General features: G+C 42.7%; 1 protein-coding gene across 2 annotated transcripts; it reads right to left on the reverse strand.

Moving 5' to 3' along the window:
- Nucleotides 1–1,896: 1,896 nt before the first annotated feature.
- LOC103826034 (alcohol dehydrogenase class-3) lies at nucleotides 1,897–11,362 on the reverse strand. Of its 2 annotated transcripts, none has more exons than XM_009101291.4 (9): nucleotides 11,213–11,362; nucleotides 8,418–8,519; nucleotides 7,368–7,509; nucleotides 6,677–6,764; nucleotides 5,657–5,876; nucleotides 4,876–5,136; nucleotides 4,008–4,143; nucleotides 3,045–3,183; nucleotides 1,897–2,203 (listed from the first exon to the last, which is right to left on the reverse strand). In XM_009101291.4, the coding sequence occupies exons 1-9, from the start codon at nucleotides 11,222–11,224 to the stop codon at nucleotides 2,179–2,181; spliced, it is 1,125 nt and encodes a 374-aa protein (XP_009099539.1). In that variant the 5' UTR covers nucleotides 11,225–11,362; the 3' UTR covers nucleotides 1,897–2,178. The 2 variants fall into 2 exon arrangements, with proteins under 2 accessions (XP_009099539.1, XP_050830169.1); XM_050974212.1 differs by having other exon boundaries at nucleotides 11,137–11,273.
- Between the last annotated feature and the right edge of the window lie 3,177 nt (nucleotides 11,363–14,539).

Below are 14,539 nucleotides of genomic sequence, written 5' to 3' on the forward strand. Positions count from 1 at the left end.
TAAGGAGAGAAGGTTTGGTAGATGGTGTTGAATAAGGGTAACAGCAGGAGGAGAGTGGCCAGCCTGTATGTTTTACATGACAGCCAGCAGAATACATGCACACTACATTCACAGTGGATGTGCAGTTCAACACAGTACCTTGATCACCAAAAATAGGATAGAAGCTCTTGGGTTTGAGTCCTTTTGTTTGCTGAACAACTTCAAAAAAAAAAAAACCCTATTTCAAACATGCTCCATTCAATCAGAAGCTTTGCAGGATGAAGTAGTGGCTGGGACATCAACTCCTTAGTCTGGGAAGAAGCTGCAAGTCTTTGACCCAAGTGCTCTGGTATCACTGCATTTCTTTGTTGTTGGTATTACAGCCTGCCTTCCCACAAACACTCTGAGATGCAGATTCTCTGAAGTAATAATATAATGCAGACAAGATTGCGTGGTCTTGATCTAGTCTGTGCAGCATAGAGGAACAGCTGTTCCAGTGTAAGTATGTTAAATCTGTTAGATCCAGCTGGGGGTTGGTTTGCCAGGTTAGCTAGCATTGTATTGATACCATAATCTAATTATGGAGTACTCTCACTGGAACAGCTTAAAAACAGCAAGTTTTCTACTGGATTTTCTGATGTTCAGCCAGCCTTCTGGAGCTACAAGGTACTGAGAGTCACCTCATTGCTGGGCTAAAGGGCTCAGTTGCTTGTTACCAATTCAGTTTTTATTTCCCTCTGATGCTCAGAATTGAATTCTTAGGACATTCACATTTGTTCTTTACTGTCTGAAATGAAGTAGAAATGCAGTACCTCAACTATTTTCAGAATGCTGTAGGGGATATTTTTTAATGAGATATGGAAAAGATGTAATTGGCCCAGTTGTGTAGCAGTGGCTTGGAGTAATTATTGGTGGTGAGAAGGAATTTCTTCTAATAAGATTACTGTTTGCATTCTGTGTTCTCTGCTAGAAGTTGTTTTGACCAGGGTTCTTTAAAACATGAAACTTCTCAATCAGTGTCCTTGATTCACTGAGAAACACTGAGTCTCAATGTATCTAATGTATCTTATTTTTTCTTAACTGTCTGGGTGATCTCTACTTTGCAGTCTGTTTTCTGCTATTTCTCTATGTTTTCCTGGATGTGAGGCACTGATTCCAGGTTTCAATACAAAAAGAACCTTATCCAGTCAGCCGACTTCACCTGGAGTTAAGAAAACCTGCAACTCCAAAACTGAGACTTAACCCCTTCCCCTCCAACAAAAAAAATCCCAGAAAATCCTGAAGCCATCATCACACAATGCTCTTTCCTGTTCCCCTGCAGCCCTCAAGAGCAGACTTGCTCTAATAGTAGTAGTTCCTGCTTTAATGGCATGATGATCAGGTTGCTGACTAGAGGTGACAATCCCATGCTGTGTTTTTGCAGTGTTGGCTGCAAAGTTTGCTTCATTTGCCAGTAAGTTAAGGAAATGGGACAGATGTCCTGCTGAAGCCTTGGAGGACACTACTAGAGCAAGTGACCAGAGGAGTTAGTACCATCATCTCTACAAGAGGCTGCCAAAGAGACCAGTGAGAAATAAGGCAGAACATGGACCACCCCAGTGAACATGGGTACCCCCTGCACATCAAAGTCTCTGCTCTACATTTGGCTTCAGGGTTGAGCTGCATGCTACAATCCACTGTAGTCCTAGAATAGCCTCAAAAACTTGACAAGTTCTGGCCCCTCCCTCAGCACAGTTGCAGCAAATGCATGCTGCTTCTCACCCCTGTGCTTAGCTGTACCTTGTGCAGTGAATCCCGCATCATTTGCTGTACTCTGCAGAACACTCCCTCTGTCACATACACACTGTGAAACCACTAGAAGAAAACAAGTAAGACACAGCAATCACAGTCACTCTTAATGCTAAATAATTCCAACACTAGGTTTAGAAATAAGCTTTTATTAAGTAGATTTGAGTTAGCCACTATTGAATTTGAAGAATGAGTATAGAAACAGAATTTCCATAATCAGGACTAATTCCATAATGCTATTCAGTGGTTAATAATTTTTTATTATTAAGTACCCAGAATGCTCACTCTAAAATACATGGTCTTCCTAGTCCCAGTGAGTTTTCAGTTGCTTGATTCTATCTTCTATCAAAAATTCCATTATAACAAGGCAGTTAGCATGGTGCTGGCCGATTAGAAGATCTACATTTGGCTCTAAAATTTCAGGACAGTTCGAATGCTTAAAATAAAAAAGAAAATAAAAATTACCAATAAGTAAATTTTCTCCCCATCCCTCCCCTCCCTTTCATTGCTGAGACATATTTTAACTTCTGTCTTTTGTAACAAATGAAGTCATGCTTATGCCTATAATATTTATTAAAAATCCAAGATAATGCTTGTTCTCTTCAGGTTTTTTTTTTTTTTTTGTCTTTCCTCCATCCAAATGAACTGTTTTTCAAACTAGGTGTCAGCCAAGATTGATCAGGAGCAGTAATATTTACAGGCACTCTCCCCCTCTTGTCTATTGGGAAAATGTTAGGTAGCTTTCATTATTAGTTTCCTAGGACATGCTCATGTATGAATAAAACACTGAAATGATACTGAAGTTTATAACTGAGATGGGGATCAACTGCTGGATAAAATTTGCATAAATACAGTGTTTCCAATTGTAACAAATACAGTCAACTGATTTATCCAAAACAGAATCCATATGAGCTAAAGCAGATAAAGCTAGTACTTTCTCCAAAGTTATATACAATAGATCTTCAGTCTGTCTCTTTGAATTCTTTATTATAAGGGTGAATGTTTTAGCCATGGTGAAAGCCTGAGAGTGACCTGTCCCCTTTACCAGCTTTATATCTATATTTCTCTTTTACACGGCTGCTTGCTTTTACTGTGTGCCTGTGTTTTGGCACATGCCTGGAAGGACAGAGAAGTGTGCTTGTATCAGAATCAATGCATGTGGTATATGTCACCCTTTAGCTTCCCTGTTTGAAACATGACAGTGGGCAGGGAACTTGTACTTTGGCAGTATCTGATCAAGAAGTGTCTTGTAAACCTTTCAATATTGTGAACATTACCTTTTTCCTGAATGCATCAGCTCAAAAGCTTCATTGATTTTGTCGAAAGGCAGCGTGTGAGTCACAAATTCATCAACCTTGATCTTTTTGGACATGTATTCAGTCACCAGTTTCGGTACATTGTCTACACTCTTCCAGCCTGAAAGAAGGAAAATATGCCTGGTTTCCCTTTTCCACCCATCTCAGAAAATTAAAAACACAGCCCTAACACAAAACTTGTATGATCAATATGAAAAGGAACAGAGACAAGTGGCATGTTTGTCCCTCCAATGGAGATCCACTTGGTGAAAAATCTTTCACTAGCTGTTCCAGCATTCAGCATTAACAGCAACCCTCACCTAGGAAAGCATACACAAGGCATTTCTATCAGGGCCCCCTACATATCTTTTTAACCCAACCCAGTAAGTTTTGTATTGCTTGGACAAAGAGCAGTGTAATAATTCAAACTCTGAAATTGAACTTTCCATCAAGTTCAGTAATTACTGAATTCCCCAAAAAAAGGAACTCACTGAGTTGACAGCAGAAAATGTGTATCAAGCACTTGTTCCCTTTTTGTTTTAAATGTCTTTAGAGCACACTGTCATGTTGGTCCCATAATTTACTTAGTGGTTAAGCAACACAAACATACTGATGTGAGTTCCCATCTCCTTGAAGACCAGGTCCTTTCACTGGACCAAACCTTCACCTGGTGGTAAAGCAGTTTCCCTATCCCACTCCTTTAGTACTGAGTAGGATATAGATAGATTCTCTTCAAAATATGTTAGATATGATACCAATGTGTTACTCTGTACCCTATCTGTAGGAATGACAGATTTTTAAGAGTCTTTATCTTAAAAGCCAATGTAGCATTTATGAATAGCCTGTCAAAAGTACATTTCTTGCACAAGCAAACCAAGGGGGCGTGATCCTCCCAGCTTTAGCCCAGAGTAAATTATTTTTATCCCCACAGCAAGAGAGAGTTACCTCCAAAGGCGGTCCCTTTCCACGTCCGCCCAGTTACGAGCTGGAATGGCCGTGTGGCGATCTCCTGGCCAGCAGCAGCCACTCCAACTATCACACTGAGTCCCCAGCCTTTGTGGCAGGCTTCCAAGGCAGCCCTCTTCATGGACAGACAGGACAAAGCAGGGTGTTTATTGCTGAGGTTTATGCTGCCTGGACTGGTAGCACTTCCTTTCCCCCAATTAATGATCACCACATCAGCATTTAAGGAACAGTAATGTACAATTTTCAGTAAATACACTGAAAATTACATTATATTTTCCATCCAGGGTTCAGATTCCCTTACACTGTTAAAGGTTCACTTTGTTCTTTTTATATCCTATCTAGCTTTTACTCTAAGCTCCCACTGAAAGTCGGGATAAACTGTAATCAGAGACCATGTTACCAACATTAAGGAATGCTACTGTAATTCCTGAAAATGTAGCCCTATTCCTGAAAATCTGTGTTTCCAAAGGTGAAATTAATTACTTGAGAAATTAGGGAAATGCTGAGTTATCCCTGAGATTTTACTGTTCATTGCACAATATGTTTTATATGAGTTTTGTTAATTTCAACTGTCAGCACAGAGAAACTTAGGATCTCAAAAAAAGTCTGATTAAGGAAAAAACATTTTTAAATGCCATTTTCAACCCAAGAAGTAGCAGCTGCTTCCATTATATAAGTAGGATTGAGTGTAAATTGTCCTTATGAGTCACAGCAGGTATCATTATTATTAAGAAAAAAAAAAAAAGGTTAGTGAGTCTGGCATGTTTTGTGTTAAGAAAGCAGGTGATCTTGCTGTTCAGCTGAACTGGTCCCTCCCTGCACACGCTCCTGTTGGTCAAGCACTCACCATAACTCCGACATTTCCGATGCACTCAAATGAGTAGTCCACACCACCATCAGTCATCTCAACCAGAACCTCCTGGATGGGCTTCTTGGAGTCCTGGGGGCTGATGCACTCAGTAGCTCCAAACTCTTTGGCTTTGGCATACTTATCCTTGTTAATGTCAATGCCAATGATCCGGGATGCTCCTGCTATTTTGCAGCCCATAATAACTGCCAGCCCAACTCCTCCCAAACCAAACACAGCACATGTAGAGCCAGGCTCCACCTAAGTGAGTAGAGTAAGAAAGGATTCATGAGCAGCAGAAAAAAAATTCATCCCTCCAGGGAAAGAGGAAATGCTGTTTAAGGAGGCTATAAAAAAGGAAAAAAATGGAAGCAAATATACATAGCTATGAGATTTTATAGACAAGGGAAACTAAACAGAAATTTAATTCTAAAAGCTCTTTAGGCACTAAGCCTTTTCTTTTGCCTGAAGACTCACACCCACACACCTACCACCTCCGTCTCATCCTGAGCTTCAGACTATCAGGATCACTTGCAGCAAGATGAACATGAACTGGCAAAGTAATGTACAGCTGCTGTCAAAAGGCGTGCAGAATACTCCACCTGAATTTCCTCCAAAGGGCAACAGGTTCTTCTAACCTGATCTGGCCTCTTATGGGGAAGCTAGAAATTCTTAGCTAAACTTCATCAGTTGAAGAGGAAGAAGAACACGGATTTCGTAGATCCCATTTACAGTCCTACTGTAGTTGCTAAGCTGTGTGTGCCACAAGCCCAGCCTTTACCTTAGCAGTGTTGACAGCAGCCCCATAGCCTGTGGAGATGCCACAGCCCAGCAGGCACACTTTATCCAGAGGTGCTGCAGCATCTATCTTGGCTACGGAGATATCAGCCACCACGGTGTACTCAGAGAAGGTGCTGGTCCCCATGAAGTGGTAAATCTGCTTTCCCTTGCAGGTGAATCTGCTGGTACCATCAGGCATGACTCCTTTCCCTTGAGTAATTCTTGAGGCAAAGACAGGAAAGTGCAGAGTTTTAAGAAGGAAATACTCTCACCAGACAGAAGCCACTAAACAGCACAGAGAGGCAGCTGCATACTTGTACCTTTATATTTTGACCACTTCAGTAAACCTAGAAGTTCACAGAAGTGAGATGCTAAACTCCTAAAACTTTATGCAGTTAATTCCTCCAGGAAAAACCTGAAAGAAAGGGGGTTTACTCATATGTTGACCTTGTTAGTTACCAGTGCTACCTGTGCCACAACAGCACAGCACAGTCTTGGCCTCCTTCAGTACCCTCCCCTGAACAGCACCTGTCAGTTGTCACTGGGGCTTTTTTTGAGTTAGGGAGAGTTTTTTTTCAGAACAGGAGGTGAAAATTTATCTGGGAAGCAGGTGTTAAGGAAAAAAAAAATCTGTCCATATGATTTTGAAAAGCTTTGAAAAAAACTTGAAAGCTTTGATGTTCACTCCCAAAAGGTAAATTCCTTGAAGTGCTTCCCTTAAGTATGGATTAAATATGGGATGCAGAGCCTTTATGCTTTCCAACCTGTGGACACAAGGTAGTAGTTTGCACCTTCACATACATGAAAAGAGAGAAACAGTTTTATATAAGAGAAGAATAGAAATTTTAAGGAAGACTGCAAAAAAATTGCCTAAGTGGCTCCTGAAACACCTACTTTCCAAGTCATTAAATGATGCATCAACAGATTTATTCTTCAAAGAAAACTCCTATCAATTAATTTTGCTAACTATAGCAGGTATACACTGAACAAATACTATAGCATGTGTCAAAGTCATACAGACCTTATCTTCTGGCACAGGTTTGTCTTAGGATTCTTACAGAACTTGCACTCTCCACACTGAGGGATGTACAGAGGGATAACAGTGTCCCCTAAGGAAAAAAATATTCTGTGTCTAGTTACTGAGTCAAGGAAGGCATTCTGAAAAAAATATGAAGTTACTTGATTCTGCGTGTTTTTCTGTGAGCTTGAGTTCACTTAAAACCTTTGTGTACTAAAAGCTGTTTATGGTATACAGAGGTATTATAGAGTGCTAGATAAACAGCTTTAATCCTGGCTGAGCAGACAACCCATCTGAAATTCCAGAGCAAGTAGCAATGTTACTGTGAAACAAAACAACCCCAAATCAACAGTGAACAACAAGACTAAACACTTAAAGCCTTTTAATTAAACCAACAGATAAAAACTATAATTTGAAAAAATAATAAACCCCCAACCCTCTTGTAATTATACATTGATCTGATTTCAAGTAAAAATGCTGTTCTGGGATCTTTCAAGCTTTAAATCAAGAGCTCATTGACTAGATTAGTGTTTTGTCTTACAGACCACAAATCTACACAGGCATACACCCCAGAATAAAATATTGTATTAAAAACTCCTGCAGTATGGCATTTCAGTGGCCCAATTTGACAGTGACTCTTCAAATAAAGTAACACTTTCAAGGACGGCAGAAAACTTGTAGGGTATTTCCTTACCCTTCTTTACTTTTGTTACTCCTTCCCCAACACTCTCTACAATTCCTGCTCCTTCATGTCCCAGGATCACAGGGAAACATCCTTCAGGATCAGCACCACTCAGAGTATAGGCATCAGTGTGACAGACAGCAGTGGCAACTACCTATGAAGAAATAAATAAACTGAGACACCCTGAAGAACAGAATAGCAGCACAGATTTAAACAATTCCCTTTGGTCAGAAATTAAGAACAAATACCAGGTCAAAGTTCTGGCAGCATTTGGGATATGGGCAACATACTTTCAATACCTGGCAAGGCAGTTTTTCTTATTTCGAAAATGCAAAGTCATGACAGTACATTTTTATAATTTCCATCAACCAAAATGCGACACTGAAAGGGGTAAAAGATGACCTTCTTTCCCTATAGCTAGAAATCAGTGTTCCAAGTAATTCAGCATCTCAGATTTGAAATAAGTTAAGACTCAGAGGTAAAATTTCCAGAGAGACCATGCAGAACTCTCAGTACTTCATAAATCCTGTTTAAGTCTTCAGCACCATGGAGAAATCTTTCCACAGGAATAAATTTCACATTAATGTATACCTCTTGGCAGATGCAGGCTCCTGGAAACTCCTGATGAAATCAGAAACTTGGATATAGGGAATCCAAGAGACCAATCCCAGCTCAGCAGCCAGTAACTTATGGCCTGACTGAAGTAAAATCCAGCATGTTACACAGCTGGCACAAATGAAAAATTGCTGTCCTTGAAATAAGATAAAGGTGTTCCCAGCTCAGACATTTTGAGGGAATTTAGTCTGTAACAACTGGAACTGATCCTCAAGATTAGCCATTATCCTCAGACCAGACTGTGAAGTGAGACCAGTAGAAATTAAAAGTGTTTTTCCTAAACAGAAGATCTAAATATTGTCGTTTTCTTCTCTGTAAAGCCAGCTGAGATACTAATAAACTAATCATATCTATTTCAACATTTCTTCTGTTGGCAAACAAACTATTAATCTTTAATACTCAGTCTCCTAAAATAGAAAACATATAGAAAAGAACTGATGTAATTACCTTGATACGAACTTCATGAGCTTTTGGTGGCGCAACCTCCACCTCCTCAATAGAGAGAGGTTTACCTGCCTCCCAGGCAACAGCAGCTTTGCATTTAATTACCTAAAAGACAAGAACAAGAAAAAAAAAAAAAGAGGACATCTGTTGTATGGTTCATTTAAAATAATTCTTGTTCAGCCAAGTGAGAAAATAAAAGCAGCACTACTGGCTTTTGGAAAGAATCCCAGATCTGAAATTCATAATTTCAACACAAAGGTTTAATTGCCCCACATTTGCTTTCAGGAAGCTAAACAATAGTGAGTAAGCCAAGATCTGAAATTTGGATGTCATTCTCTTATTGTGTAAAAAATATAATAAGCCTGGGAGTGCTTGGGAGACACACTGCAATGAAGGGAGCAACATGAATGGAAAGGTTGCATTAAAAAAAATGGTTTAAAATCCAAGACTGCCATTCATTTCAGGTATGTTCATTAAACACAGTGTTTGAAATTGGAAAGTTCAGAAAGGGAACTGTGGAGACCCACATCAAGACTGAATTTCCTGTTCCTGATCAGGATGGTTTCCAAGTAGGATTCCAGCAAAGAGATGCAGCTGACATGCAGAGCCCCCAGCGATGCAGAGGGACCAGAGGGACTTTGCTATAAGGCTCTTACACCTCTGCAGCGGCCACAGGGATCACTGTTGGCAAGTCTTCCCTCACTGCTCTCAGTGCCACGACAAATCCTGCTCTGCAAGCACACTTAAACATCCCAGGAAGCTTTTCAATCTCAACAGTGAGAGCCTGGATAAGAGAGCAGGATTTCTGGATCTGTAAACCCTATTGACAGGTACATACACACCACTGAATGTGAAAATCAGTAGGCATTACAGCCACATACTCTAGAGCAGCTTCAGGATAAGCATCTGGAACCTTAGAGATTGGTTTCATGAAGGTGAAAAGGGCTAAGCCATTGCTATTAGAAATATAAACCAAGAGAAGAACATGACATTTTGTGTGTTCAAAATAGCTGTGGTGTTCCCCTGGAATGCTTGAAAGAAAGAGGATTAATAAAAATTCTCAAGGTCAGAAATACAGTCACTCAGCCTTTTTGAAATTTCACTTGCTGGAAGAAATAACAGTGCCAAGACCGCCTTTTGAGCTTGCCAGCTCTCATGCATCACCTGTGATCAGGAGAAAATAATGGCTAGTCTACACCTTTCTTACAACAGTATTTCTACTGTACAATAAACAGTACTAGGCTTTGCCAGAACCAGTTAAAATCCTCACTGTACCTGGGATAGGAGAACTTAGATACCTACCTTGGCTTAAATTTGGTAAAATAAATACTACAGACCCAAAACGCTTTGTAACAGAAAACAGGTACCTATTCCAACAGCCAGCAGGGGTCTAAATTAGACAGAAACATCCCTAACTAGAATAATGAAATTTTGTTGTCCTGTTTTTAATACCAGGGTAAATATTACAAAAATGCATGGAATGTGCCATAGTAACTAACTGTGGAATCAGTGTGAGCCATCACTCATAATCTCTAAATCTACCAAAGATTTCGCCAGAAAAATCTAAATTCAAAGCACAAAGTGCAAGAGGAACCATCATTCAGTAAATCATTTACTGGTTTCCAACCCATCCCCTCATCCTCCCCTCATGAAGTCATCACTTGTTCTTGCATGGAAGACTGTGAATTCCTAAAATTTTATTTCCACAAGCTTAGTTAAACACAAAATTAAAGAGAGGAGAAAAAGTCTCCTTACAGGATAAATTCTGATCATCTAAAACTAACAGTATGCATCTGGATGCACATTTTGAAATAGTAATTTCTGATTCAGTTCATACTGAATAGCCCCAAAGGCCCCTGGACTATTCAGTGTGTATCAGGAAAGCCCCATCTTTTTCTGCCCTCTTTTTATTCATAACTTTCTTCTGCTGCTGCTTTGCTGAAAATCTTGAAGCCAACAACTAGAAATAAAAAACTGGCAATAAAAACCAAAACGCTAACTTCCAGCAGTTCCTAATTTCCTCTATTACCATGCTAGCACTGGAGCACAGCTGTTGGGTTGCCTGCGGCTGTGCACACCATCAGGTGTCTCAGTCGGGATGAAACCGAGCTCTGGCAGTGACAGAAGCTGCTCCAGACCCAGTGCCAGCCTGAAGCAGCTTCAGCGTCCGGCCAAGCGCGGCCACCGACCCCGCTCGGGCCCCGGGCACGGACCGCCCGCGCAGAGTTCAGAGAAATACTGGCACAAGCTCTGGGCTATCGAGCTGTTCCTACAGCCATGCAGCAAACGTGCCAGCAATGGCTTTGTGAGCAGGCAGGGTCTTGTTTTACCCCTTCTTATCAGCCGATTCCGTCGCAGCTGCCCGAAGCCCACAGGAAACCAGCAAAGCTCAAGGTCTTCTGCTGATTCCTCCATGCTGCGACCCAGGAGCGGCCGGAGCGTAGCCCTCAGACCCACAGGACGCGCACGGGGGAGGAGTACCACACACGGAGGGGAGCAAACGCGTGTTTTCCTTCCTATCCTGCAAACGCTCTCAGCGGGAGCCTCCCACGCCAAAGCAGCGGCACCAACTCCGTCGCACGCCTCACACGCGTGGGGCGGGAGCGCGGAGGCGCCCGCACAACCCCCGCGCCCCGGCTCTCGCCAGCGCTGGGGCGGGAGCGGCCACGGCGAGCCCGGCCGGCGGCCCCGGCAGGGCAGGGCAGGGCACGGCAGGGCTTACCCGCCTCATCATGCCCGGTGCAGGACCCTCCGCCCGCCCCCAGGCGACCTTGCCGCCGCGGAACGCAGACGCTCACCCCGCTCGCCATCGCGCACGGCTACGGCCGCCAGCGGAAGGGGAAGGGGAACCCGCCTCCTTCTCCGCTGCCTCTCTCCCCGCCTCCCTCTCAGGGGCGGGCGAAGAAACTAGCTCCTTCCTTCGCATTTCGCGTCCCGCCCTCGCACGGCTGGGGTGTGTTGGATCGGTCACAAGATCGCTGTAGGCTTTTTTTTCCCGCAGACCGCGGTGCGGGCCAAGGTCTCGGTGTTTCCTGAGGGTGCCCGCAGGGTTTCCTTGCCGTGTGGCCGGGTTTGTGGCTGCTGGCGGCTGCACCATTGTCTTCCATCGCAGCTCCTTTAGTCCGGCCGGCAGATGGACATTACTGTGCCCGTGAGGGAGCAGGCCCGCTGTCCCTGCCCAGGGGCCTGTTCGTGCCGACACCAGCTTGCCCAGATTCCTTACCAGCTAACGGGACGCCACGGCCTCTGCGCCGCTCCCTGAGGGCCGCAGCAGTGCCTGGGTGTGCCTGCCTTCCCCGGGCGGGGGAATGCCGGCCTGGCTCCCGTTCTGGGGGTGCTTGGTACCGCCTGTGTCCCACCTGGGCAGAGGGGGAAGCTGACCATGTTTGCAGGGCATTGTCCTTTGTGCCTGAATCTCTGGGCTGGATAAACTGCAGTGGTGCAGGCTTCACTGGGTGGCAGTGTGAAGACATCACTTCAGACTGGGTGAAGGCAGCCCGCTGCCAGGGTTGGTGAAGGGATCTGCAGTGGGATGGAAATTTTGACTGGGCTTCTTGACATTCCATCCAGCAGCCTTCTAAGCAAAGGAGCTATTGCTGCAAGATGGGATCATTCACTGGCTCATGCTGTTGTTTCATTTTCTGAAAAACAGTTTTTCTCCAGGCAGGGTAGGCAGGGCTTCTTGTGAGGTCAGCAGACATGATTGTGTAAGATGAGGGGAACAGTTCTGCTGTGAGCTGTTGGGATTTTCCACAAGAGGTGATGGTGCTTGAGGAATTGCAAGGTGTAACTAAGTCCCCTCAGTAAGAAAGGGAATTTTTATTTTCCAGTGACATGCTAAGAAAAGCTTAGCAAATATCACAGATAGACAACAGCACCAGCATGTGGAAAATTAATAACATATGCAACTGTAGCATTTACTAAATAACATGAAAGTAACATAACATTTAATAGCAAAACTAAAATGAGAAGCTAGGCTCGTGAAAGCTGACATGGAACTGGAAGGTAATTTGGCTAGTGAGGGTGCTATACAGGTTACAAACCTTGTTGAAATCAACACAGGTCTTGTCCATTTCCTTGGTTAAATTTGGCTCTGCCAACCTCTCCTGCTAATTTCATGCTATTGGCCACCCCTGGTTTGTCAGTGCTTCCTAAAAGCCTCCAAGCATTTTATGTTTAGCTGAACTCCACAGATGCTCTGCTTTTTTTAGTATCTTTGACATTCTGAACATTGTAGGCACTGATTCTAGTGGACAAAGGGACAGATACATAAATCAGACCTCTTTAACGCTCACTGTCCAGTTTCAGAGATGAAAGAGGTTGTTTATTTTTCCATCTTTCCTTCCCTTGCAGTTTTGTCATGCTGTCCCCAGTGTTGCTGCATACTTCTGGAAGCCCCTGGACACTGTAAGTGGTTTTGCAACTTTCTTTCTGTTCTCAGCACCATGCAAGCATATCAAGACCACTCCATGATCTTGACTAAACTATCTACACTTTGTCACATGTTTCAGGTTTATGTAGGTAAGTTCTGTAGGAGAGGACTTCCACTGCTGCTCTGGATTTTACATTTATATGGTTTTGGTGTTGTTCTATCAGGTGTTACATGTTAATCAGGAGCATCAGCTTGGATGGGGAAAAGAGGAGGGCTTGGAAGCACTCTGAGCATATAGGAGGGAAACCTGGAAATCATGTTGATGTTTGGTGGACACGGTCTGTCAAGTGGGAAGAAAAGTCCAAAACAACTAGACAGCAAGGGATCTGTATTCCATTTTTTTTTAAACTGTATTATTATGCTACCCTAGAGGCATTCGTTTTTTAGTGAGGCTTTTTCTGTACCTTAGTTTAAGTTTGAAGCACAAGAAGATGTGGGGTAGAAATCACTTGCAAGCTTGGCAGGCAGTGTATTGTAGGGGGATACAGTATGGGTAAATGAAGGTGGTATAGAAGGTAATCTTATCCCCCAGTGAGTTGCAGCTGGACCAATCACTAAAGATTAGTGATCTTAACAGGCCACAGCTGTAGCTAATAAGAACAAGTGGTATAAAAGAGTGGATTGGTGGGCTCTGGGGTGACAGGAGTCAGATGATTGTTGCAAAGAGCAAGAACAGGCAGTGCTTAGAGCAGCTGCCTGCAAGAAACACCTGAACATTGAGGAGGTATGAAGCTCTGGTGATATGAAATCCTTGCACTATAACGACATTAGAACTCATGCTATCTAAAACAACAGTGTATGGCTGAACAAAGATGCAAGCGATCTGCCAGGGTGCCAGTGTGAGTGCCAGTGGCAGAAGCTGGCTGTGAGCCTCCCTCAGAAGGAGGAGCTGCTTTGGCACTGGAACTGCTGGCTGCAGCCTCCCATACTGGTGAACCGATTGGCAAGGCACAGGGAAGCTGGAACAGACTGACAAGTCTACCCAGAAGCAAAACTGAAATGCTTTAATACAAACATTGCCTGATTTTTTTCCCCAAGCAGATATGGTCCTACGTTGACCCACTGACCCCCACTGAAAGGTAATTTCCCTACTGTTAATACTGTTAATTTTCCAAATCAAAGCAGTAGTTTTGATAGAAATATTTCATTAGAGCAACCCTCTTAGAGCTGGGATAACCTGTGGGCTAGTTCCAGCAGTGGGTGCTTGAGTGTAACTCTCTTTTTGTGGGGCATTACTCTCAAAACCATCATTCTGAATTCTGATTTAACTTTCCTACATTTTCCTGTGAAGTACTGGAGGATAATAATTGTGCTCAAAAATGCTCAAAGCTGGTTGGTATTTCTTTGGCTAATTCTTAGGTAATTGCAATATTTTGTAAACATAAATATAAATCTAATATTATCTGATAATTCAATAAATAGCTGGTTCCAAAGGAAAAACTTAAGAAATAATTTTACTAATTGATCCTAGTATAATTCTAGAGTATACTAGAGTAAAATAACTTCTCAAAACAAATCTTATGTACTCAAAATAAGTGTGAAAGTGACCATGATAGTTTTGCAATAGAGATACGTGAAGCTGGGATGCTGAAAGATGTTTAATATTTTAGATATGGAAATAAGTAATTTGGATTTATGTGATTAAGTACTCACAGGTATCTGCATTCACTGAAAACCAAATAAAACACAAAAA

Source organism: Serinus canaria, chromosome 4, assembly GCF_022539315.1.
Source record: "Serinus canaria isolate serCan28SL12 chromosome 4, serCan2020, whole genome shotgun sequence".
Taxonomy (NCBI): Eukaryota; Metazoa; Chordata; class Aves; order Passeriformes; family Fringillidae; genus Serinus; species Serinus canaria.

Bases quoted from the DNA above. Each gene is read 5' to 3' on its own strand.
- LOC103826034 (XM_009101291.4), bottom strand. The intron at 4,144-4,875 runs GTGAGTGCTTGA...CTGTCCATGAAG, and splicing joins TCGGAAATGTCGGAGTTATG to AGGGCTGCCTTGGAAGCCTG. The intron at 3,184-4,007 runs GTAACTCTCTCT...TCCTTCTTTCAG, and splicing joins GAAAGGGACCGCCTTTGGAG to GCTGGAAGAGTGTAGACAAT.